This window comes from Carassius auratus, chromosome 18 (genome assembly GCF_003368295.1).
Source record: "Carassius auratus strain Wakin chromosome 18, ASM336829v1, whole genome shotgun sequence".
Classification (NCBI taxonomy): Eukaryota; Metazoa; Chordata; class Actinopteri; order Cypriniformes; family Cyprinidae; genus Carassius; species Carassius auratus.
In genome coordinates this window covers 5,233,215-5,260,880 of record NC_039260.1, presented here as the reverse complement: position 1 = coordinate 5,260,880, position 27,666 = coordinate 5,233,215, and the positions used below count along the sequence as shown (strand labels likewise).

Genomic DNA, 27,666 nt, shown 5'->3' with positions numbered 1-27,666 from the left:
GTGTGCTCTGGCCATTTCCACAAACACCAATGTACGTGGTGAATCAGTTCACATGCACAGAAGCTGTTGCAGTCCATTTCAAGCTATAGCTGCGGACCGAAATGGTATATCTGTTTGGCCAGGCCTGCTCTGCCATTGCAGATTTTTTTAAATCCTCAGCCTCTACAAATCTGTTATAATGGATAGGCAGGTGAGCCTTACGAGGACGGAAATGTTCTCTTTCGTCAACCCTTGGATTCGATACTTCCTGTTCTTCTTCAGCTTACTATTCTGGGTGAGTGAGGCCTCTGACACCAGCTCCAAATGTTGTTTTGCATTTCCAGGCCGCAGAGCTTAAGCTCTTTGGCCAGCTTTGAAATGAATAAAACATCAGGGGGTGTAATTTGGTCTTTTCAACAGACTCGCTGTTACAACTGTTCTGCAACCTTGATATTTTCAACACAACACGACTCAATTCGGAGCACTCTATTTGCATACAATTGCAAGGAATTGTATTGCTATGAAAAGAGTAAAAATACCACTCTTCAGCCTGTAATCGCAGAATATGATTCAGTTGAAGGCTTGAATCCCCCAAAGAAACATGCAATCAAAACAAAAGCATCTGTTCTCTTGTTCTTCTGTTTGTAGAGTTTGTGTTTTGTTTTATCAGTGCATTGATTGTTATTGAGCCTGCACAGATCTGCCATTAAGAATCAAGTGAATTGCTCACGCTGCAGAATTTGCCTTGGATTATGCTTTTCTTCAAGACTCAAGCTTCCAGTAAACTTCCCATTGAAAAAAAAAAAAAAAAAAAAAATATATATATATATATATATATATATATATATATATATATATATATATATATATATATACCTCCATGAGTATAACCGTTTGAGCAAAACATTTTCTGTTAGCCGTCTAAATAATTTGGTGACATTATTGAACAAACCAAAAACTAAACCTTTCTGACAAATAATTCAACATTAAAATAAATGGAAATGGAATAAAAGCCACACACTGTGCATTCAAATCATTTTTAACACTGCTGAATTTTGTCACATTACAAGCAGTTGCCGTCACTCAAATCGCCAACACTCGTTGAAAATACATGATCTGCGGAATGTGATTGCCATTAATTGTCTTTTGTGAGCTGGAAACTTTTTCTTTTGTGTTCACATGAACAGCACTGCCAAATCACACCCTTTCACGCTAAAGCGATGTTTGTGCACAACAGATGGCCCTCTGGACCGAATGTGACGGCATAATCCATTAGTCTTTTGTTCCAGCCGCACTGGCTTGCTGGGTTTTTCAGAAAAGCACAAAACCACATATATGGAGTGGCTGTTCCTCCACTGCACCAAAAAAAGCCTCTGAATGGCTCTTTAACCGGATTCCTTATATTTCATATGCAAGCTAAGTACAGAGATGCTCTCAAAGTATTGTCATTGACTCATAAGGAGTGAGATGATAAGATTCAGCTGCTTTTATAAACTCAGGCGGAAGACTCTTCAGCTGCATAATGGAACTGCAGTGGCACTCAGACACACAAAAACCTTCTACTGTACCACATGATGACTGCAGCAATATTACCAGCACTGCCAACAGGGTCTCAGGACCAGGCTGTTGCTCAGAGACTCTTACCCTTTAGCTCTGAGAATGCAGCCTTTGATTAAAATAATTATAATAACCAGTAATAATATATTTATATGAAGAAACCAATGTAATCCAAAAAATAAATTCCAACAATCCAATATAAAACCACTTTAAATGTCTGAATGTGATTTCATTATATAAAACAATATCAAGTCAAGTGTCAAAACACTCTAGAGCTTTTCCCATACAAACTTCATATTTCTGAGCTATGGTTTCAATATCTTATAAGCAACTGGTGCAAGAATGTTTGTGTTTGCATATATATATATATATATATATATATATATATATATATACACACACACACACACACACACACCATCCTATTTTGAACGATCAATGAGCATTTGATTATTTCATGTCAATTGTTTATTTATGTTTATTTATCCATTTTTAGGTGTTTTCTCTTCTTATTGTAGCTATTGGAGTATATGCCAAAGTTCAGAAAGCTACAGGTATGTAAATGTCGTGTGTTCCTCACCTCTGATTAAACTGCCGAAGTGTGTGGATCAGTCGAGAGGTTAGCAGTGTTTCTGGGTTTTTTCCCCAGACGCAGTGCGTGACACGTTCTTCATTGATCCTGCTGTGATTCTCATTGTGGTTGGGGTGGTCATGTTCTTCATCACCTTCTGCGGATGCATCGGAGCTCTGCGAGAAAACATACGGCTCCTCAAAATTGTGAGCAATAATGCACATACTTCACATTTTTATCCAAAGTGACTTACAGGTTGAAATTACACTTTACATATATAGGGAAGACTAGCACTAGTTGACACATCAGGGCTATTAAAGCTGTAAACTAAAGCTATTTAAAACAAGTTGGTAATTCAAATAAATTTGAAAAACATTAACAAATATTAGATGAAAATAAAAAAATCTTGAAATGCAATTAACTAAAAAAAAATTTCACTTTATGCACTAAAATTAGACTGGGAATAAATAAAAGAAAATTATGAAAAACCCTAATAAAATAGCAACACCCCAAAAAATACTACTACAAATTATAAATCTAAATTATAAAAATAAAAGCTAAATATTAATTAAATATCAGAAGCCATGTCTTTAAAGAGGAAACTACAAAGAGAAAAATTCACTGGTGTACAAACTTTGACAACTAGTCCTGGTCTTCCCAACACATCTGTTATCATCAGTTAATTTGATCACTTATTTAAATAGCATGTTTTCTCTGTTTTCTTTCCTGCTCCTTTCCAGTTCTCTTTTAGTCTTACCCTGGTCTTTCTAACCCAAATGGTCATTGCAATCCTGGGCTTCTTCTACTCTGACCAGGTGGGCTTTCACTTGAAACTTCAGTGTATAAACTAGACAGGATTTCTGCAGCACTGATACAGGATACGGGCTATCATATGAAACATATTTCATTGTTATGACTTTCACACACTGCAGGTTGTTAAAGATTAATTGAAACATTAGGCTTTGGCTTGGTTAACCTCTTTTAGCACTCATCTGTCAGTCTCTAAGTCCATCTCGCGGGATAGCCAGTCGATTTAAAAGCAATCCAACATTCAGTTCCATTGTTCATCTTATCCTTAAAGCCAATTCCCACTATAGTTTCCTATCGTTCTAACATTACCTCATCCTAAGTTCTAAAGTTCTACAGTCCAGGAGAAGGTCCCATCGAGTATACTTCACCGTCAGAACACAGCGCACACAGTAAAACAGGGCAGTTTAACGACGTCGCTTCAAGCATCGTCGCTGCTTAATTATTAAAGAGCTTTGCCACATCAAAGTGGAACCAAATGTTCTGTTTCGATGGAGGCTTCCTGTTAATGACATTCAGAGGTGCTTGAACATGCCAGCATTAGAGGAACTGACAGGGCAGAGGCAGAGCTCAGGAGGGCCCCAAGAGTTAATTACCACACTAAAGCATATGCTATTAGAGCCGCCATGGTGAATTAGCACCGTAGACCTGTCTCCCGTAGCACAATTACACATGCATATACAACCCAGATGGAAGTGTTTGATTTTTAGGTATGTATGGAAATGTACTTGGTGGCTAGACTGTATGAAGTGTCATGTTCACAGACACGCGATGCTCTGGGGAAATTCGTGAAAAAGGCTATTGTGCACTATCGAGATGACCTGGACCTTCAAAACCTAATGGACTACATCCAAAAAGAGGTATGGGTGTTATTTCGCGCAAACTCTGTACATTCTTTCTGCATCAGGCCAACTGGAAAACATGCAAGACACCATAAGCAGTCTTGCATTTTACAACCAAAATTTACTTTATTTTTTTCATCTTTGTTCAATTTAATGCATCTTTGCATAAAATATATATTGTCCTTTTTGTCTATTTTTAAGTGGTCATCTGGACATACTGTAAACGTTTTTTTTTGTTTTTTTTTATTAAAAATATGAAGGTTAGTAAAAGATGACAGAATTTTCACTGTTTGGTGCACTATTGTATATACTATATTCTATACCTACCTTTTGTTTGGTAATGGTAATTTGAACACATGCATTTCTCTCTAAATAAGAAAATGTTCTACTCTCTGATACAGCACAGTATGTTCTCCTGCCTCTTTGTCTTTCTCATAGTGAACATTCGATTGCACTTTATTTTACAGTACGTGTACTAACATGTACTTATAGTATACTTACAGTGTATTTATCTAAGAAAGTTTTGTTAATACAAGGTAACTACATGGGGTAGGGTTAGGTTTAGGGGTAGGTTCAGGGTTAGTACCTAGTTATTACATACAGGACTGTAAAATAAAGTGCTACGGAAAATTCTTATGGGTCTATCAGACACAAGGTGAATATGTGTCTAAAAATACTTTCACTCCATTTGCTTCTCCTTCCAGTTCAAATGCTGTGGTTGGAACAACTACACCGACTGGTCCTGGAACCTCTACTTCAACTGCACCCCGTCAAACCCCAGCAATGAGAGATGTGCGGTTCCCTTCTCATGCTGCACTCCTCTACCAGGAGAGGTGAGAGTCAAGCGCCTGATTTTTAATCTGCACTTATGAATATCCAAAATGAAAACGGACATAGAAATAGAAGCAGATATGAGGTCTGTCTGTGAAGCGAGGATTCATATGGCACTTTATGAGTTGAAATAACTTTCGTGCGACTGAAGCTCTAAATCATTATAATTAAATTTAACTTTACAATATTGTTTTATATTTCCCCAGTTTCCCCCCTTCAAATTTAAAACATTCCCTCAAATGTTCTTGGTACAGTAACTGTATTATCTATAATCATCTCTGCATAATGACCTAAAAATAGCAGTAAGATTTTTAATGTTATCGAAAGAGAGATTAGATTAGAATCAATTTTGAACTAGTGGACAGATTGAGTGTGAAAAGGACTGGAGCCATGTACATCAAAGACTTGCTGGTCCTTGTTCAAGGAACCAACCAGAACCTAGCAACCACATAGCGACATGCTAACAACCACTCAGAACGCTTTAGCCGCTGCAAATCCAGTAAATGTAACAAAGGCAAACACCATGCACTCACAATTACAGAAAATGTCAAATTTGAGTTCAGTTATACAGTGATCCTTCATTTTGATCCTTTATTTGAACACAATCCCTCCCATTTTGTTTCGGTCTTTGTAGTCTAACATTAGTGCAAAGGCAAAGTTGTGTTATTTTTCATCTCATCAGCTCAACAAAACTGTATGTGGTCATTGGTTTATTGCACTAAGTGCCATGAAAGACGGATTGAAAGTGTCGAGACAGCCTTTGCCCTTCCTCTACGCCTTCATCTTTAATGATGATGGCCTGTGCCGCTAATTAGCCCAGTCATAATCACATCAGTAAGAGCTTTGTGAAGTTAAACAGATTGGGTTTACCAAACGTATCAGTAATGCAAAGTTTCAATTCCGACACCGTTGTCACAGCGGCAGCTTGAGGAGAATTTATGAGTTCTGAATTGCTTTCTTGCCTCTCAAGACAGCGGATGACCGAGCGGTGCCATTTTGGCATGACGTCCAAAGCAGCTGCTTGGCTGAGATGCTAAATGTGTGCTCCAATTCAATCCGTGAGACGTGTGTAAATGCTGATAAGATACCCAAACAGAACATAGATCACAGGTTTAGAGCCACTCCTTGGCAGACCTAAATATTATGATCTCTGTTTCCTTGGCAAATGTCTACGGTGATTGCTGGATAAACACACTCTAAACAGGACAGAGCGGACGAAATGCAATTCTTTCAAACAAAAACAGAAGAAAAACAAGGAGCCGTGTCACATTTAAAGACGCGGAGAGTGAAAAGCTGTGTGGTTTACAGGTTTAATTGTTTTCCAGTACTCAAACGTACTGTTGAAGCGAAAAGAATGGCAGAAAATGCGGTGATTCATCCAAACAGATGTTCACATGTAGACAATAACATCTGCGCAAGTGATATGAAAATGAATCATAACATTATTTCAGGGAGACCTGGAGGGATCACATGCGTTCGTTTAACCATCAACAAAATATATTTATAAATGCTGTTAAAAGTTATATTTTATCCCGTTTTGGACATTAAAATGATCTTTCAGATGCAAACATAGGTTTCTTGTCAGTTATCAGTCATGGATACTGCAAGCTGTGTGAAATCTCTGTAGAAATGGGGTGATGAATGATTAAACCACACATTAAGGAAATTCCTGCTGCAAACATTGAATTGAAAACTGCATACGTCTGCAGATGTGAACTTGACCTGCATTCTACATCTGCAGCCCACTAAACAAAAGGGAATTCAACATCCTCAGATTGCGTGGTAAAAGAGATGTAAAAAGCTTAAGGGGAAGTGACCGGCCCTGACCCATTAGATAACGTAGGATGCAGTCAAGTCAGAAAATCTAGCAGGCTTTGGTAGGTGTTAAAAATGTGCATGCCAGATGAGAATAATCATCAACGACAGAATCAAAAGCACTAATCTCTCAATACGTTTGCTTATCAGGACAGCTGCTAATGTGCGCAGATTTAGTATTATTATTCTTTTTTTTACCTTGTTATTAAGAAGCTAAGGTGTTTTTTGTGGTTGTTAGATGTTTGCTTACTCTCCCTAAACCACCTCAGATGATATTCTGGACCCAGATATGGCAAAAATATGCATAGTAGTAATAGTGCTGCTTGTTTTAGCAATGCTAATAATTAATCATGTTTGTATTTAAAATGAAGTACATTAAGCAAACGTCTAGAATGAGGCTATAACATTACTGCCCCCTGCTGCTTATAGACTAAAAACATCTGGTACTATTTCAGACTGTGATCAACACCATGTGTGGCTTTGGGGTTCAAACACAAGACCACCTGGACACCACTAAATCGATCTATCCGGTGGGCTGTGCAGACAGAGCTGTAATATGGATTGAATCTCACCTGCTGTTAGTTGGGGCACTCACGCTGGGTCTTGCTTTACCACAGGTAACATTTAACTTGATTTCGGTTTCAGAGAGAGATCATGGGAGCTGATTGGTCAGTATAGCAGGATTGTTATTATTGTTATTATTATTATTGCACAGACAAAAAAACATTGTACTGAATATTAATGTAATATTACTTCTTTAGCAATAAATATTTAATGGATCCACCAAAAAAAAAAAAAAAAATTATATATATATATATATATATATATATATATATATATATATATATATATATATATATATATATAACAGTTGTTCACAACCTGTATGAGTTTATTTTTTATTTATTTTTTACATGAAGAAACATATGGGTAACTATACAATCCCATTGACTCCCACAGTATGGAGGAAAAACACTCTAATCACTGTGGACCATCAACTACCCACATTTTTCAAAATATGTTCCTTCATGTTTCATCAGAAGAAAGAAACTCATACAGGTTTGTAACAGTTTATGGGTTAGTAGATGTTTAACTAGGTGAACTGTCCCGTTAACCTTTATATTAATGTAGGATATACAACACTAAAATAATAATAAGTACATACTGTAACAGCAAACCCATCTGCCAAACTGTTTTTACCTAAATCACTAGTTTAGCCTATAACAATTATTTGTGTTTTAGAGCTGTCATGATGGATCTCTGGAAACCTCAAACTTATATGTAAATAAAAAGGTCAGGTTTAAATATTCAGTGGAAAGTTATAGCATGAAAAAAAAAAGGTTCCAAGAAAAGCATTTGTAAGCAAAAAGGGAAAGCTAGAGTGCCTGTAATAAACTATGAATCAACATTAAGTATCAGAGTTAGCATAGCATCACGTTTACAGTTCACCGACTAGGTTTGAAAACTGTTAATAATGGCAACAATGTCAAGTTCTAAATAGCCAAGTATTTCGTTATTACTGTTTTGCCGCATTTGATATAAACAAAATCGTTATGAGTAGTGTCAGCATTGTCAAACTTTAGTAACCTTGTTTTCAACATGTAAAAACCTCACTTCATCAGGTTCATCCGCGCAAAACAACGGAGCCGAAGCACAAATCAAGTGACTGGCACTATGTTCATCCGCAAAGATGACGTTTTACGTTTCATACATTGTGTTTCATTAAACTTACCTTTCAGAATAAAACAACAACTGCTTGTTTGTTCGATCAACCATTCAGATTTCATAAAAAAAAAAAAAAAAAAACTTTGATCAGATACTCACAATGGTCCATTCTGCTGTGGCTTTGTTAGAAACCATTTTCATTGGTGGAGCAGAAACAAAGTAATTGTCAATATAGTGTCTGTTCATTATAAATCAGTGAAGCATGTTATCTCTCTGTGTGTGACCTTTTTTAATAATTCATATAATTAAGGATATAAATACAGACAACCTGAATTATACACACATTCCCAAGACAGTCAAATTTAATCCACGCACCTCCAATATATATATAACGTCTTTTAAGATCGTGATCCTTTTGAAATGAATGTTATGCATTCGTATCCCGTATCACTGAATGCAATGAACTGCATTTCCATTCATGAATTTTTCAGTGGGTGTTGGGCTGAAACTGAAATCGCTATCCTCTCTCCATGCACAGTGCTGTCCTGACACAGTTTTTCTGTTTGATCTACAGATCGCAGGCATCATTCTGTCTCAGGTCCTCATTTCTGAGATCCATAAAGAGATCGGATCCGTCATGTAGAAGCAGCAGACAATCACCTGCCGCCAAACTCATGCTTTCATCCTGCACTGACTGTTCTCACAGCACAATTTCCTATCAGTTTCATTTCACTATGCCTTGGAGCCAGTTCTTATTTATTTGCTATTTTGGTTTAAATTTTTCTGTTATTTGATAAAAAAACAAGTTTTTCATTACAAATTCAAAAGGCTGGAGGCACACAGCATTGAATAATCATGGTCATTTGTTGCATGCCTACTGTTCAGACTTGATTAACACGTAATGCAAAGGAAAATCTTTTCAAAGACTTTCAATTTTTTTTTATATATGTCTTGCGATGTAGGAGGAAGAGACCGACTAACAGTTTAACATTGCTGGAGGAGTGATCCCATTAAACACAAGACTTTGTTCAGTGCAAACTCTTGGGCTGTACTCAGGCTCTCTGATCTGGTGTCTACAGATAAATGTGTTAGGAAAGCAGCCCGTAATTAAACCAACAGAGAACAGGCTATTAACTGTGTAGGGAATTGGGTCTGAATTTAAACATGTAAGGAGTGGGCTCTCTGGATCAGCCGGTCTGTGAGCGGGGAGTTTGGCCGCACTGCGTCTCTCTCGATCAGCATGCATCTAGGGACAAAAACACACAACACCTGCTTCCTTAGAAAGAGTCCAAGAAAATCCCCGCAGGAGAACATTTCTGTCAGAAAGAAGCATTTTAAAATAGTCACATGCACTTCATTTTATGCACAACCTGTGCAGAACATTTGGGAGTTTCTGATTTGGAAGAGTTTGGATTCATGAGCACTGCATACTAATGAAATGCAACATGTACATTTCTTTAAATCTGAATTACACAGAAATACCTGGAATCCACAGACCGTTCGGTTATAATTAGCACATCAACTGACAACACAATTCATCTTTAATGGGAAACCTGTGGTCTTGTATGGCAGTTTTATTAAATTCTACATGCAAATAACTGTGCACTTCTGTTGTGTGCCTTTGTTCACCACCAGTTCAAACAACGAAAAGGATTTTCACCCATTTTCTTTTTTAAAAGGCGATGGCTTTTGATCTATTATTCTCTTCAGTTAACAACTTTTATCAGCTTGGAAACAATAAAATATTAAGTGATATTTTTTATTTATTTATTGTAACTTTGTCAGACATATGAACACACCTGTTCAAATAACATAATTTATTATTATTATTATTATTATTATTATTATTATTAAAGATTTGATCTCATCTTTTCAAATTTTTTACTTTAAAGTGCAGCATTAAAGCTGAAAAAAAGACAACAAATGAGCTATTTGAAAACATTTTCTTTTTCACTTAGAAGGGTATAACACAATGTTTACCTGGCAGATTGTTGGTGTTCTTTGTCTCCAGACTTCATGGCAGCATGAATAAGGAGCTGACTGAAAACATCTCTCTGCAGAAGAACAAATAAAGAAGTTGTTTAGAATGGAAACCCTGCTTATCTTATGCGTACTGTAGTACTGTGGTGAAAGACCTGTGCGTCACTGCCCCCTATCTCTACAAAGCGGTCTTTGATGGGTTCAAGCAGCTCCCCGGCCTGACTGTAGTTTCCCTGCTCATACTCCAGCAGAGCCTGACACATGGGCAGCTCCACACGCTCGGCTATCTGGAGCTGATGGTTCTCAGCTGGGTCTCTGAAGGAGGAGAAGTGTTAAAATAGACATTTCTGCCATCATTTAGTCATTCCTTGTACAACAATTACAACTTTTTGGGAGTTTGCGAGACCCTGGTCAATGTATGTTAACCGAAGCATGAATGTGAACTGATTTTTAATTCAAAACATTTTATTCATATAGATTCTTTAATCTATTTGGGTATTACCATATATAAAGACATTCATAAAATTGCCAGAAACAAGTTTAAGAACATTTTAGTAAAAGATCAGAAGTGATACTCAAAGATGGAATAATCTTAAAGTTTCTCTCCAAGGCAAAATCTCCACCGTCAAAATCTTTTGTTTCCTAGGCTTAATTTTCTTTTTTCTATGTTGCCTCTTTCCCCTCCTACAGGGTACTTTCAGGAGATCAATACCATAATTTCCCAGTTTATCTGGAATGGTAAACAACCCAGAATAAAACTGGTCACATTGCAGCGTCCTATACTTTCAAGAGGATTGGCTGTGCCAAATTTTGAATTATATTTTTGGTCACTCCAACTGAAGGCTCTTCATACTTGGGTCAATCCTCAATTTAAAGTTTCATGGAGAGTAATCGAAGCTGACAAGGTTAAACCACATAGGCTCCAAGATATTTGATTTGTTGGCACAGGAAATAAAAATGATAAATATAAATTTAAACTGTGGTGGCCAATTCTATTAGGATCTGGAAAAGAGTGCAAAGCCTGATGGGAGGAACTTTCAAATTTTGTAACATCACACCCTTATGGCACAACTTACATTTTTTGTGTGGAAATCAGCCATTTGTCCAGCCCTCTTGGTCTACATTGTGCATAAACACTTGTGGTGACTTATGATTACCAAGGACTCTGCTCGCTTCTAGAATTAAGAACTAAGTTTTGTTTACCAGCATCATCATATTTTCTCTTTATGTTCTTGCTATGCTCTCAAGGCCTATGGAGTTCCCTGGGCATCCCCCATTTCCTCATCATATGTGAAACTGGATCGCACCACCCTCTGGTCGGCCATCTGTTTCTTTAATATATAGTAAACTTAATGATCACACTGCAAAGCCTCTTTCTATTTAACATATGTGGAATTGTGAATTAACAGATTTTGATTTATCGATCGACAGGAGAATGTGTGGTCTAATCTAATCTTAACTTCTAAAAACTTTGCCATTTCAAATTCATCCATAGAGCATACATAACTCCTTACAAGAGGTTCAAAATGAAACTGCAATCGAACTATAACTGCCATATCTGTAATAATGTATCATCAGGTACTTTTCTCCACATGTTTTGGGAATGTCCAATTGTTGTCAACCAATGGACTCATGTGAATTCTGTTTTATCATTTTTTACTGCAAACTGATCGCGTGTTTAATCCAGGTTTGTGTCTTCTCAATGATGTTTCTGACTCCTGTATTTGTTTATTAAAGAAGAGAATGTTGTTTGCTGTTCATGCAATGGTCAAACACATATGTCTACCACGTGTTTACATAGAAAAATAATGGAAAAGTAGGATTCTGTGTGAACATCCCCTAATACGGCTTCATTCTGCTTTATAAAATCGTTTGAAATCAAAACGATTTTATTCTATTTATATATTAAGCCATAGTTTTGTTACATTACCCTAATGTTGAGTAGAAATAGTGTCACCTTGATATAAAAAAAGATTTTACACATTTATAATGTTTAGATTTTTCACAGCATACATTTGTGCAGTACAAAAAAATAAATAACTGCCTTTTATATTATTATTATTATTATTTTTTAGGTGGTATGGTCTTTTTTTACCAAAAGCCTAAAGAAAAAATTTTGCACTTTGTGAAAACACTCCTTTCTTTGAACAGATGCTGTGCTGAAAATACAGCTCCCAGAGGACTCTTCTCCATCATGTTATCTTATAAAACACTGCATGCTAACAAGAAATGTATTTTTGTGCTCTGTGATACTTTCGATACACTCGGTGTTCAAACGTCCTTTCCTGGACGTTTGTTTTGGCTGCTATGACAAATTGGAATGAATATGCATGCAGTGCATCAGCCTTGAAAACACTAGTCTTCCACAGAGTAGGGACATTTCTAAGAAATCTTACACGGAGCCTGAAGACACAGTACATTCATCCACAACTCGGCCTCCACAAACTCCCACCCGTGAGCAGAACCTGGCTGTAATGTAATCTCTCGAGTGGGTTATGTAATGTTTGCGGCTCACTTAGCTAGTTCCTGAAGACTCTCCAGCAGGTGCTGAGTGGTGGCGGTCTCCTTGCTACCCAGGGAAACCATGAGGAAGTGAAGGTCATTGAAAAGTAAAGTGTGGTCTTCTGTATGTGGCTGGGTCACCTGCAGCAGCTCTCTGTAGCGGTCCTTCACACTCACACCTGCAATGAAAAACATTTTATACTCACAAACAAACAGCTGTACCACTTTGGGTGCATTTCAGCACAAAAACCTGCCTCTTATTCAACCATAATGCAACACGTCCAGTTTCCCATCCCAGCTCATCAGCGTTTCTGAACCATGCCTACAGGCAGCAAAACCAGCCAGACAGAGAGGGACGCTTCACTGGCTGCTACCAGCTTCCCTCCAGATGTCTCAAGGTGCAGTCACGATAGACTTCACACTCCATCCATTTTCATTCATACGGATGTGAATACGTGAGAGCGGGAAATTCATGTTGGCGAACCAAAGTTAAAGTGAACTCTGTCCTACGAATTAGCATGGTATAAAAACTTCTGAACTCTTTAGAGTTATTTACAGAAGAAAAAACTTTAAATCTGCTTGGTTTGTAATTTCAGATGCTTTAGAATGAACTTCAAAGGCTACTTTATTAATAACCTTTTTTTCTAAATAAAAATGACTACAGTACATACTGGTTAGTGCTTTTGTAAAACTGCTTGAAAATGTGTTTTGTTTTGTGAAAAGCTTTATAAAAACTGACTATACTTTTCAGCAGAGACCTTAAACGCATCCTTGAAAATAGATCATGACATTCGGTACTTCAGCTGTGCCCATAAATAAGCTAAATAATAATAATAATAATAAAAAAGAGCTGGAACAGTTTTAAGTAACGTTAGCCATTTCTCAAACCAGATCACCCTAAGATCAAGAGCAGAAAGGTTGAACTCCCCTTTATCTTCTATTTATCTTCTCTGTGGAATGTCACAATATCTCATAAAATATCTTCTAGATGACCGGCGAGACTTCACAGATTGCACTGTAAATGTCTCTCCCTGCAAATACATTTCCCACAAGGAACCATGTTTTTTTTCAAGCCTTTCCAAGGAACTTGACTGCAAAAAATATTTTGATTAGTACTTTTGCTATGTCTACACTTGAGAGAGATGCTAATTTGTTTGAGATATTTTTTTTCTTTGTGCTAATGCGGATTAGCTATTTTATTATTTTATAACAGATTCAGGTGTCTGTTTCTGTTTAGCAATAGCCCGGTCCTGTTGTTTACAGTACAAGCAATGCCCACATTTTAAACCCCAGCCATCTGCTGTTTTCACCAGTCTAGTTCTTTACTAAAATACACTTGTTTTCAAGGTACAGAAGCATGCCTAAGAACATTCAAGTGCTTTTCACATCACATCAGGGCTTTTCAACACAGCAGATTCACATGTTATATTCCAGCGCAGACTTCAGACACAACCTGCCTTGATTAAACGCTCAAATGCAAATGTGTTCAGCATGCGCTGGCTGTTGATGGACTCCAACCAGAAATAGACTCAACCGACACATTTCTCTGCTCCTGCTCAGAAACAGTGAGTTGTACGGTTTTCAATCTCTATTTTGAGACTGGATGATGTCTCACCCTCCAGCTCTAGTCTAGTCTAGTCGAGCAATGAACACGAGTCTACGGTGTCCAGCATCGCTCCAGACTGCACACTGCACCGAGAAACCTGGAGAAATGTTTCAAATGTCACATTTCCAGTAACTTTAACTGAATTCATCTCAATTTTCATTCAAAATATTACATTATATGACTTTGACGGGTCATATACTGAATAATAAGATAATCAGATAAATAATCTTAACTAATTCCATATATATGGATGCCTCTTTATTAGGGATGCACGATATTGGATTTTGGCCGATATTCGATATGCCGATATTTTCAAAATAATTTTGACCGATGCCGATACCGATATCGATATATATACAAATATATACTGATATATTTAAACTTTAATTTTAAACTTTAATTTAAAGAGAAATCCATGTATCTCTTCTGTACTGATTCTACCATAAATTTATTATTTTACAAATGTAGACAGACATTCACATCTGAAAAACAGGTCAATTATTTCACTTGGAGAATATCGGTTTGGCTCATCGGCAGAAATATTCATATCGGCCGATACCGATAATGGTCATTTTAAGCTTTTATCGGCCGATACCGATATTGTGCCGATATTATCGTGCATCCCTACTCTTTATTATCAACAGATTTGACAATTGCAGCTATAATTGCGAACAGGCGCATAAATCAAGCATATGGAGTATGTAAAGGCCATCATTTTAAATATAATGCAGACATTATATAAGTATTATCTTTAAGCATAGTTGGCAAACACATAAGTCCAAACTAGAATGATTTCATGAAAGAACTTGACTGGCTTGCACGAAGCCCAGACCTGAACACCGCTGGAATGAGTTTACACACAGAATGTCAGCCAACATCTCTACCTAAAATCCTTGATGAGTGCGTTCTTAATGGAAGTAAATCTCCAAATCCAAGATACAACGTACAACAGTACACCTTCACACTTTCAACAATTACAGAGATGTTCTTGTGGTCACACACTTCTGGCCATGTAAAATCCCAATACTAGTGGGATTTATATAACTGAACTTAAGTTATGTAAGTTTTGTTAATGGCTTATGAAATGTGTTAAGGCGTGTTATCTCATTTAACAACTTTCTAAATATAAAGTGCTCTTTTTAAGAGTGCCTTGTCTTCACTTGTCTGACTAAATGCACCTGCTGCACCCATATGCTCCTGAGTCCTGTCTACGTCAGTTCAACTTTCACCAGCCTGAATCCGTCACAATCCATATGGAACACATGACAGGATTCACACTTCTCCCCTTGTGTGACTAATTACATTCACCACATGTCTGCAAAATGTATTCTACACTTTAAAAAAAAGTAGTGTGGTGGTACTACAGGTGGTATCATATGTCACTATCTACCTTTGATATACACTGAACGCTGTGCCTTGGTATTGACAAGTCAAAGAATACCATGCTATATCATGATATGTAGAAAAAAACATTATATTGGAATTATACTGGAAACCACTGAAGTACCATGCCACTTCGCGGTTAGCAAATATAATGCTCATCAAAAATCTTCAAAGCTGCTTCATATATACCCTGTGAGGAAAAAAAAAAAAGATTTTTTTTTAAAAGTATTTAGAAAAAAAAAAAGAAAAAAGAAAAGAAAAAAAATCTCTCTCTATATATATATATATATATATATATATATATATATATATATATATATATATATATATATATATAGTACAGACCAAAAGTTTGGACACAACTTCTCATTTAAAGAGTTTTCTTTATTTTCATGTCTATGAAAATTGTAGATTCACACTGAAGGCATCAAAACTATGAATTAACACATGTGGAATTATATATGGAATTATATACATAACAAAAAAGTGTGAAACAACTGAAAATATGTCATATTCTAGGTTCTTCAAAGTAGCCACCTTTTGCTTTGATTACTGCTTTGCACACTCTTGGCATTCTCTTGATGAGCTTCAAGAGGTAGTCACCTGAAATGGTCTTCAACAGTCTTGAAGGAGTTCCCAGAGAGATGCTTAGCACTTGTTGGCCCTTTTGCCTTCTGTCTGCGGTCCAGCTCACCCCTAAACCATCTGGATTGGGTTCAGGTCCGGTGACTGTGGAGGCCAGGTCATCTGGCGCAGCACCCCATCACTCTCCTTCTTGCTCAAATAGCCCTTGATGCCTTCAGTGTGACTCTACAATTTTCATAGTATGTATGAACCATGTATATACTATTATAGTATTTTTCATGTTTAATTAGCTTTTTTTTTAATATTGTCATTTTAATTTTTTGAAGTTTTAACTGTTTTTTTTTATTTATACATTTCTATGTACCTTTTTTAAATGTAATTTGAGTACTTCAACTTAAAAGACGAAGATAAGATTTCTTTATTAAAGAGTTTTAATCCGGCTTAAGCTTTCATATGACAGTCACACTCTTCTCTGCTCAAGGATACAAGTGAGCATGACTCTTTCAAGAACCAATTCATAACTGCTCACCGAAGGCAACTTTGCTTAAAATGAATCAGAAAAAGACCTCCATTTACAACACTAGCTGCAAAATCAGCATACAAAAAAAATACAGAAAATTATTTTACTGAGTGGCCGGATGTGTAACGTTCATGTCGTCACCTGGTGAATGTTCTCATACACTCACCCTTTAGAGAAGAGCTCCACAGCTTTCACGCGGTTCCTCTCTCTAGACGTGAACTCCTGAGTGTTGGCTAACTCCACAGCCCTCCTCACTGCGCTGGCCAATCTCTCATCCCACAGAACTGAACTTCCTGTTCCCACCAGCTCCAGCCCAGTGGAGATCACATGACCCATCACTGCAGCACAGAGAGAAGACACTAATGAGGACTTAGGAAAGCCTTGGCTGGCTTCTATCAGCATGAAGACATTTATAGTACGATAATGACCAGCTGAATGCACATTATCACACTTATTACATGGCTACTTGCCAAATAGACACAAAAATACTTAAATAATACCTGAGAAATCCCTGTGGAGGGATATAAAAACAATGTGATAGCAGAATACCACAGTTGAAATCTCGAAACCATTTATTATTTACAACTTTTTTTTTGGCTTTTAACAGACTACAATGTTCAGTGTTGCAATCACATACCAAAGTCCGGGTCTGCAGCTTTGACGGCCTTCTATTCCTCCCAGTGTCTCATTATTACGCCAGGACACATACTGATCACCAGAGACAGAAATATTGAGGTTAGTTATACAAATACACACAGTTATAAGTATCAGCATATGCATATGTACCTGAGACAGTATAGCATCGTATATTTTACAGGCCTCATTACTGAAGGTGGACAGAGGCAGACCTTAAGATTTCCATTCCTGACAAACTTACACATGCACAACAGAAATGTTACGCTGTCTGTATGAAGTGTAACTGAAATTTGTTGGCTTAGAAAGATTGCTTGAAGTAGCTTTGTGCCCCCAATACAATATCTAACGTTAATGTATATTGTGCAGGACAACATGCAAAACTTGAACTTCAGCCTTTTGAACTCGGATCTTTCCGATGAATCATTTGGGTTTACACCGCTGTAAATGTTTCGTTCACGAATCGGACTGAACGGTATAATTGAATCAACAGCTGTCTTTTTCGAACACGTCGACTCGCATGGTTAACAATATTTTCAGCCAAGCTGCACACTGAATAGTTTTATAGGTTCTACATGGCCCTATGAATCGAAATATGGCTGTAGTAAAATGAACTGGGGCACACATTATAACAAACACATTTAAATAATAAAACGTACGTAAATCGAAAATGTGGTACTTCACCGTTTTAGAGAATAATATGCCAAGATGTCAGGAAACGTGATAAGATTGCAGCGATTAGTTTTCTGAACCAGTACATTATGCTGTTAGTAAACTGTCCAAAGGAACCGATTCTTCGCTTAAATGAATCGGACTTCCCATCGCCATGGTCTTCTCCTGACAGTGAACGCTACACAGCGCCAAAGTGAAAATCGGAGGTGGGCTACTTTGCTTTATAAAACAAAATAACTTTTGCACGTTCCCTACTTCCAAAGGTAAATATTTGCTACAGTTTGCCTTTTATATGTATTTTATTGTGTTTTTAATTCTGAAAGGATTATCTTAATGAATTTGAAAATATTTCCATTTCCTGAAGCAAACACCAGTAAATCAAAGCTGCAAATCAATGGTGGTAAAGTTCTAGGTAAAAACTATACAGACCAACACTGAAATGCTTAATGGGTAAATGTATGCAAAATTAACAAATAAAATGAACTATGCAAATGATGCAAGACAGACAAATATACGTGTTTTTTTTTTTTTTTTTCAAATTAAGACTTCAACATTCATATGCAAATATTACAGTCTTAATGGTTCAGCTTTTGAAAGCCCACCAACATGTAAAAAAAAAAAAAAAAAAAAAAAACTTGAAACGTCAATGTGAATAAAGCCTGCAGATTAAGCAGTGCAAATGTCTGTAGAAAAAAAACCCTTTGGAGCACAGTAGTCTTCATTTGTAACAACTGCATTGTTTTATTGCCTCTGCATACATCCAATACCCTATATGCAAATTAGCAACATGAAGCATTTTCAAGAGCCAACATATTTTTAAAAATTAGGATTCATTTACTTTACATATAATACAGTTTTCACACGTTAATAAATACACCATAAAATCTGTCAAACATTTTACAGTCTAAATAACTATGGTTGACCATATGTATGTATTCATTCACAGTTATCTGTACTCACAAGAAAGAAAGAAAATCTGTGCCCATCTATACAGCATAATTGTGACTAAAATTAAATATACACTTAGGAAAAAGGCATGTTCATATGCAATATTGATGTTTCGAGCATAACCACGAGCTCCCGCTGTTAATCAGCACTGGTGTCGGTCGACAGTGCTGGAACAATTTTGTGTGATATAAAACTTTACAAAGACAATTATAAATAACACACTCTGCACAGATAAGAAAACTATGGATGAGAAGAGCTGTTGCATGAGAAGTTAAAAAAGCCATGTTGCTCCAAATCTGTGAATTTCAATTAAATGTGAAATTGGGCACTATTTCTCCATCACATTGATACTAAAAGTCCGAAAAGCTGTGGGTGCCTTAACTGTTCTTGAAACCACTGACCAACCAACAAAATGCATAATGCATTTGATTGTATATCAATGCATATTGGGTGTATATGTATATTCTAATGAACTATCTGCACTGAGGAAGTTTATATACTTATACATATACACACACCTCACTGCTTTATGTAAACTATAGTGCAAGTATCAGATATTCCTAGATTCTAAATGATTGTAAACTGATTTTAGGATATAAGTATGGTAACACCATTCAAGACAAATGGAAACCAACATCAGTGAAGTACGTAACATCGAGACAATATCTCTAATATGGTGGCTACTTACAGCTTTTAAAATTGTACAATTGTCGATGCTACAAACACAACACGTGTCGGTCACTAAAAGGTGTCTGTGACGATTACAGAAGTCCATCAAATGCTTATCTGTGAACAACACCTGAAGACTTCATTCATTTGTTGCATGGAGGTCTGATGCTAATAGTGCGTTATATTAAACAGGAGAGTAGTGTGCGAAGGGAGAGAAAACAGCTGAACTTTTTCAGTCAGTAGTCAAAGGTAGAAAACGCATTATAGGAAATCCAAACGTCTTTTGCCCATGAAAACGTTAAAGAGTTGTTTGACCAGACGTTCTCTGAAAAACAAGACTGGCTTTTTGTACTGTAGGATCATTAGTCTCAGACTTCCTCAACGTCAGCAGGATTGATATGTCCCTTTTCAAGGCCAAAAAAAAAGATCTAAATATATCTGCTAATTGAAGTTTTCTCCCATTCTGAACGAGAGAACATCTTGCACAGAGCCAATGCCTTGGCTGAGTCATGCCAGGAGAACTCGTAAACATCATCATCGTGCTCATGAGTGGATTTGTAAACGTTGTTGACATGCCCAGTAAAACCGAAGTGGGAGACAGACCGATTCTTTCTGCAATTTTTTACATTCCCTGCAGTGAAACTGGGAATCGCTGGAGGTCAGAAGCGTTTCGCCGTTGTTATGTTAAACCCAGTTGAGGTTGAAACCCTTAGAGAGCATCACCGCCTCCAGGTCTTTATCCTCTTCTTTTTCCCTGAGTCTCTGCTCCTCCAACAAAGCCACCAGAGAATCTCTTTGCTCGACTACTTCCAACATCTCATTCAGAATCTGTTTCTCATCCGCAAGTTCCTCCTCGGTCTTCAGATGGTCTGCAGAGAGTAAAACATTGATTTAAGAAGAATGTGTTTCACTTTTTTTGGTGTTAAAACATGATCAGACGTATACTGGAATACAAAGTACCATCTACTGCCATGCGCTCTCGCAGTTCCTGTTGCAGTCGACTCTGTCTGTCCTCCAACTCCAGCTCCCGAGCACTGCAGAGAGGAAGGGGGGAGTAGAATTAAATGGAAGAGAACAAATGACTGTTAAACTATTGCTATTGTATGAAGTATTTTGAAAAATCTTTGATGATCAAAGATAATGTAAAATGGATATCAAGGAACCATCTGCTAAATGGACAATTCTAAAATTATTTTGTCTAAATTCAAATAATAAAGTTTCAACTCCTACAATTTAAATGATACAGGTGAATTCAGGCATCACAACCTTAAAATGAACATTATTAATTTTGAGATAAGCTAAAGATTACATTCTAAAGTCTTATTAAATAATATGTGTATTAAAGATTCTACATTTGGGAAAAAATCTAAATGTGAAAATATTAGAAACAAGCACACACACGATTACATATCCAATACTGACCGACTGAACTTCAGAGCTGATGAAAATATGATACAGCCTATAACTGAAAAATGTCCATATGGAGAGCCCACAAGCAGTTCTTCTTTTCTTGATTAAATTGTCTCTTTGTAATTTGCATTTTGTTGATGAAACTGTCTTTTGTCTGAATGTATGGGCCATTTGGTGCTCATCTTTGCAAACAAAGATGCACAGTTGATTGCATTTGAGGCAGTCACTATGTAATTGCATCTCATATCCACACAATGTAAACAGAACAAACAGAATCAAATAAATGCATCTGGTATAATCTTTCAGTGCCATGTCGTTGCCTACAGCAATTTTGCCTGTTAGAGACCATCCGTTCTAGTTTAAAAAGACATTTGTTCCTTTTGTACAATGAAATAAAATCGTCCAGACTCCAGACAATAAACTGAAGTTCGTTAATATTAGAAAAAAAAAGTTAACCGCTTTCATTGATTCAACGTGACTAATAAACACACGACAATGGCATTATATGGTTTATCTTATTATAATTCTTATAATTTTCATCATAAGTATATCTATGATGAAATGCTAATTGACATCGCCTTTATCACTGCTTAGAATACAATGAAATATTGTGTGCCTTAAGTATTCTGTTTAAGAAGCCATATCTCACAGAAGGAATTATTTTAAACACTCGACTCGACTGATGTTATGAAGTGAATTTGGAGTTATTAAACGTTATTAAATGTGGTATTTTCACGTGCTCTCAGACGGAGCAGCATTTACTACACAGAGCCATGGTTCACTAAGATACAAAAACAGCTGTCAATCACGAACGAATTAGTAGGTTTCATGATCCTACAATTATATTGTCTGCGATTATGAATGCGATTTTACATAGATGTCAGAGATCTACGGCTCTGTGTAGTAAATGCTGCTCCACCTGAAAGCAGGTGATGGAGATTTACTGCTAATCACAGAACCAGCTTTACTGACTAAATGTGCGTTCCAAATTTATCGCGTTCAATTAATCGTGCAGCCCTAATGAGATGATTGTAATAGATTTTTGGACACTGAGAAGTTTTTTTTTTTTTTAAGCTAAATCAAATTTGCTCTGGTTTATTCATTTTTTGTATAGTATGAAAAAGTTCTTAATGTAGATAGACTAAACATATGAAGTAAAAATTAAAGAGCATTATGAAATGAGAAATGGGCATTGAAGCTTAAATTGGACGTCTACTCACAATATCATCAGCTCCGATTCATAGCGCACCAAGGCATTCTTTTCCTGGACCAATTTAAACCATTCCTGCATCAGCTTTGGATCGTCCTTTTTACCCATTCCTGCAAGAAACACATTGGAGAAGCATGAGGAACCTGGCAGTTAACCACTCGCTGACACACAGACCTGACACAGACACCCACACAGCAAATGCGATGACAGCCAAGCCAGGATGTCTTTGTCAGGGCAAGAGTAGGGTGGAAATGTGGAAGACCGTGATGAGGTCGAGCCAGCCGGGTTCACAGAGGATGGCGTGGAGGTATGGCTTCTGATTGGACAGCATATCATGATCAATGCTGATCGGACTGGACTTCTGAGGCATTTGGTCTTTTTCAAGGCAGTGGATATTGCTTCAAACTTTAAAATCTTCTTTTGCAAGACTACATTTATTAATTATGAGAGTTACCCAATAATCCAAGGGAATGTCGTAGGTGAACATCTAAACTTGGTTTTACCTTTGTGGGTTCCACAGCTTGCTCCAAGGAGGTTTCCTCCAAAAAATGATGCAAGTTACCCAACTGTATACCATTTTAGCCCAATGCCATGGCGATAATAATGGCACATCATAAAGAAATGTTCCAGTTTCATTACAAGTTCAGCTCTACTGACAGCAAGGTTGGCAAATTGTTGATTGACAAATTAATTTTGACTCCTCTCAGAAAGCATTGTATCTTTGCTCAAGAACTTTAGCTACTTTAACTGGTAATTATTATTTCTTACAAATAATATATACATATAAATAAGTATAGATAACATGATGTGACAGTTCGAAAGTTTTTGATGTTGTTGGTGCGTTTTTTTCTTTTTCTTTTTTTACTTTTATTCAATTAGCATACATTAAATTAATCGACCATAAAGAAATTAATACATTATTTCTATTTCAAATAATACTATTTTTGAATTTATTAAAACTTAAATCTGTATTTTGCTTATATATATATATATATATATATATATATATAAAAAATACATAAAATCTATAAGATTATAAATACAAATCTAGTTTGTTTTGTATACACACACACAGAGAGAGACGCGTGTACACAAATAATTTAAATATTTTTTATTAAAGTATTTTCTCTCGATAAAAGTCATTTATTATATTTCTGGATACATTCAACACAGAAATGACTAATATCACACTAGCTTTTTAACGGCTTTAAAATATCTTTGATCTTTATTGTTAATTTTAGTGTCCCTCTGTAAGTACCTTAACACAGCTACAATTTTTGCTTATTATAAAAACAAAAAGGACCAGTCAAAATAACTTTCTTTGGTAATCAACATTATGCGGCAAAAGCTTGCAGATAAAACTTGCACTGAACCTAGAACATTCCTTTAAAAAGCGCTCTGGGCTGAGCTCATGACTCGATATTCTTTACCTGCAGTGCAGTTACACGTTCTTCTAATGTTTGCATGAGGTAAAAAGCCTCATGGCATGTGCTGAAGTCCATGATCAAAGCAGAATACTGTCAACCGGCTGCATGTGGGACCAACTACATGTCAGCCCATGCTATTACAGTCCCAGACATCTATGAAAACCCCATCTCCCATCCTTACACACACATACATAAACACACAAGTGAAGCCAAGCGCTGAGATGAGCCATCGCATGGCAAACCTGGATGGAGCATGACGTACTTAGCTGACAGAGAGGCGGCTCTTGCAACAAAAAAGGGAAAAAGACAGTACACACATAAATCGAAAGGCTGTGCTCGCGGTTGCTGGCCTTGACTGTTTTAACACACAGAGGCAAAGTAGAGGTCCTCAGACATAAAAACAGAGAGAGACAGAGACAAGAGGACAGGGAGGCTAAACTTATCCAGAGGGACGCACTGTGAGTGGCCTCACCCACACTCAGCCCCATGCTTTTCCCAAGAGGAACAGAGAAAGAAGAACCACAGTTAGAACAGTCGTAGAACAGCCATGCTAACGTTGTGCCAAAAGGGCACCGTTATACACAGGCATAGTTACACACACCAGATTACAAACTGACAAAAACACAATGTTGCCAAACTTCTGTACTTTGTGCTGCTGCATTTAAAGTCAACATGAAATGTCCTATGCTACCATTTTACTTTTATAATGTTAATTTAACCCAACATATAGAGAAAACTCAATTTAAAATTCATTAAATCCTATAACTCATTGAACATAATATCAAATATATTAAATATGAAATAAATCAGAAACCTGATATAACAGTAATAGTAATTATTTTATAAAATTATTAGTACTATTTTATATATTTTTATGCATTCTATATAATGCATAATAATGTAAAATAACACATCATCATTATTATTATTAAATCAAACAGGAATAAAAATAAGCACTATTTAAAGCAAACATTTTAATCAAATTAAAGCATTGCTGGAAGGTCTTTTAATAATGCATTACTTACAAAACAACAGCTTTATAAATAATTTGTACAACATTATTTTTCCCCAACCTACTGGCCTTGATTGTTTTATCAGAAAAGGAAAGATAAAGTCATTATTCCGATAAGCAGAAAAAAATAAATCCTTGGAATAATATTCGCATAAAGTCCAAGAGTCTAAAATTTAATTTGATCTCATGTTGACTTTAAATTTGAATGTATGGTATGACAAAGACATAAAAAGGACTGCCAAGTTTGGAGACCTCACTTTCCTATTGTGTTCCTCTTAAACATGCTATCCTTCATAACAAATCAGTGTTATGGAAACATATGAACACAGTGAATATAGTCTATGATACAGCTCTGTAAAGGAGCTGTGAGGTTGGGACAGGTAAAACGCTGACAGTTTTAGAACTCGGGAAGAGCAAATGACAATCATGCTGTTAACTTCACACTTATAGTCAGCAGAGCAGTTTCCCCCAAAAAACACAGTCTGTCATTGTATCATGTCTGCTCTAATGTACTAATTAAAAACGCATTTCATGTAATGCTTATCCTCTTTAGGAAGTCTAGAATAAGTGTAGAGAAAATAAAAGTAAATCCTTGATATGTGAAACCAAAAGCTATGCTGCTACTGCTGAGGGCTGGGTGATATACTAAACATTTACCACGTGTGTGGCTTTTGTTGACTATATAGAATTTTAATAGCATACCATTCTGACAGTGAGGGCAAATTTGATCAACACTCCTGAATCAGTTCTTTAAAATTTCCTGACTCAAATACTGATTTAACACTTTATTTGGGATTTAACGGTTCATGAAAATCCTTGAATGGCACATACACAAGTTTCAAAATGAAATGCATAGTATTCTTGTTTGTTACAATTAATTAATTATACAATTAATAATAATTAATTAATTAATTAATTATTATTTTTGTGCATAAAAAATTCAAATGTTGCTTCTTGCTTAAAGCATATTTAATCTGTTGGCAACTACATAAAATAAAATATGCTGCATCTATTACACCTAGCTACTTTTGACTATTGAAGCATTTTGGATATGTGCTGCTACATTTTATTGTTTTGTTTCATTTCATTAAAACCGAAAGTAAATGTAATGCCAAAGGCAAATGCAAACAAGCGTTTAGGCAAGAATTTTGCTAAAAAAAAAAAAATGATTTTTTTTCTTTAGGTATAATTCTAATTAATACCACCACTAAATAAAAAATGCCAATCAAATGCAAATAATAAATTATTACATAAAATATTAACGTATATTAAAACACATTAAAGCTGCAGTAGGGAACTTTTGGCGCTCTAGCGGTTAATAAACAGAATTGCTTGCGTCTTGCGGAAGAACATCGTAGCCGGAACTACTTCTCTCTGTTTATGTCTATGAAGAATCACAAAGGTACTGGGTTACTCCGCCGCGGTACCCCCGAAGCAATCTAAAATAGTCCGAATATAAACACTGATTATAGGTGCAACCTAGTGATTCAGGACAGGCTAAAAACACGGTTTGGAAAATGGATTCATGGTGTACTCGCTTATTATATAACTTTTTCTACATTTTGAACACAAACAAAGTTACAGACATCAGCTCTGATTGGTTGTTTCTTACCGGGAGCGGTACGTAACTGCAAATGGCAGTAGGACCACTGGGAGGATCCAGAGGAGCTTGATTTTTTTTCACAGATTATCTGTCTCATATTCTACTGTCAGGACATAATGACAGGTTTCACAAATATGTAAAAAAGATATATTTACAAAAGTTACCTACTGCAGCTTTAAATAATAAATAAAACCAAATATCAGTCTTATAACATTTTACAGAAAATACATTAATTTTAGGCAAGAGGCCTTAAAATATCATCCAGCCCTACTGCTGCTACAAATTTGTGTTTGTACATCAGAAGCACTGACGCAATCTGCTGGGGGAAACCCACTAAGCCTGGACACACATGGGCAGGGGAGAGGAGTAGACTTTGTAGTTGTAAGGGCAAAAGCAATACTCCACAGGTCCAGTGGATTGTCAAAGTGATGCCGCTGGCCATGTTGTTATAGTAACATTGCTGGCCGGCAGCAAACATGACGGGGTTTACATTACCTTTAGGGGCACAGCAGGGGCAGAGGTACAGGGCTCTTCGACGAGGGGTCCCGACATAGGGTTCAACTTCCACAACACAGGATAGAAATGTGAGAGAGAGAGATAGCAGAGAGAGAGAGAGAGAGTGAGCAGAGTGGTGGAGGTGACCAGAAGGGTGAAATCAAGAAAGAGATGTGGAAGAGAAAAAAAGTGAGGAGCAAAATTAAAGAGAGAAAGAACTCTGGGGAGAGAAAGAACTCTGGGGAGAAACTCAAAGCAGCAGTGCGATGCAACATATTGGGGGGAAACGACACAGAACAGAGCGCAAACATGAATGAACTGAGGAAGAGAGGTGAAATATCACGCTACTCTTTGAACTTTTCCTTCTGTGTACTACTGGGGACAAATAAGTGGTGACTTTAGAGCAAGCCTAATGTTTGCACGGGCTACATCAAAGAAGTACAGTATGCAGCTTTAGCTCTCCTGAAAGTGAGGTCTAGAAAATTTGGATTTTAAGAGCCAAGGTTGAATTATTATATAATCGTTGGGGATGTTCCTGGATTTCTCAATCCTCTCACTACATCTAATGTGGAAATAAATCTATATGCTAGGTGTCAAACCTAAAAAAATAAATAAAAATAAAAAAGTCAAATGAATGTCACCAGAGTAAAGGATTTCACCAGTGGAATAAATTAAAAGGCAGATCCTTGTACAATTCCCAATGCTCTGCAAAGCTGGGAAGACAGAATAGTCTTTAAAATGCTGAACCAATTGGATGAGATGTCATGTAATTCACAACAGAGGAGTTTGTCAACGCAACTGTTGAAAGCTTGACTGCAACCTCGTCTGCATTCAGAAACTAATCAGCACTTATACAACACCGTCTTATGTGGAGGCTGAGGACATATTCAGTTTCCTATTCTACATACGTGACCCATATTCTGACCTCATCAACACTTATAAAA

The 27,666-nt window shown here is 36.6% G+C and overlaps 2 protein-coding genes and 1 pseudogene across 14 annotated transcripts in view; 1 reads left to right on the top strand and 2 right to left on the bottom strand.

The window, feature by feature from the left end:
- Window positions 1-8,768, top strand: tspan33b (tetraspanin 33b). Of its 2 annotated transcripts, none has more exons than XM_026287215.1 (8): window positions 1-274; window positions 2,033-2,090; window positions 2,186-2,313; window positions 2,848-2,922; window positions 3,679-3,774; window positions 4,461-4,589; window positions 6,858-7,019; window positions 8,642-8,768. In XM_026287215.1, the coding sequence occupies exons 1-8, from the start codon at window positions 179-181 to the stop codon at window positions 8,708-8,710; spliced, it is 813 nt and encodes a 270-aa protein (XP_026143000.1). In that variant the 5' UTR covers window positions 1-178; the 3' UTR covers window positions 8,711-8,768. The 2 variants fall into 2 exon arrangements, with proteins under 2 accessions (XP_026143000.1, XP_026143002.1); XM_026287217.1 differs by having other exon boundaries at window positions 188-274; window positions 2,164-2,313.
- Window positions 8,769-8,994: 226 nt separating this feature from the next.
- Window positions 8,995-17,467, bottom strand: LOC113118002 (tetratricopeptide repeat protein 38-like; annotated as a pseudogene).
- A 1,198-nt stretch (window positions 17,468-18,665) lies between these two features.
- mical3a (microtubule associated monooxygenase, calponin and LIM domain containing 3a) overlaps window positions 18,666-27,666 on the bottom strand; it is a 67,209-nt gene continuing 58,208 nt past the window's right edge. For 6 of the 12 annotated variants that reach the window (XM_026287214.1, XM_026287204.1, XM_026287206.1 and 3 more), the window contains 4 exons: window positions 26,723-26,788; window positions 22,196-22,295; window positions 20,526-20,599; window positions 18,666-20,434 (listed from right to left, as the gene is read on the bottom strand). In XM_026287214.1, the coding sequence (XP_026142999.1) occupies window positions 20,250-20,434; window positions 20,526-20,599; window positions 22,196-22,295; window positions 26,723-26,788 (425 nt within the window). In that variant the 3' untranslated portion in view covers window positions 18,666-20,249. Of the gene's footprint in view, window positions 20,435-20,525; window positions 20,600-22,195; window positions 22,296-23,293; window positions 24,102-26,722; window positions 26,789-27,666 lie in introns of those variants that run through there. The other 6 variants (XM_026287205.1, XM_026287207.1, XM_026287210.1 and 3 more) reach the window with 2 other exon arrangements.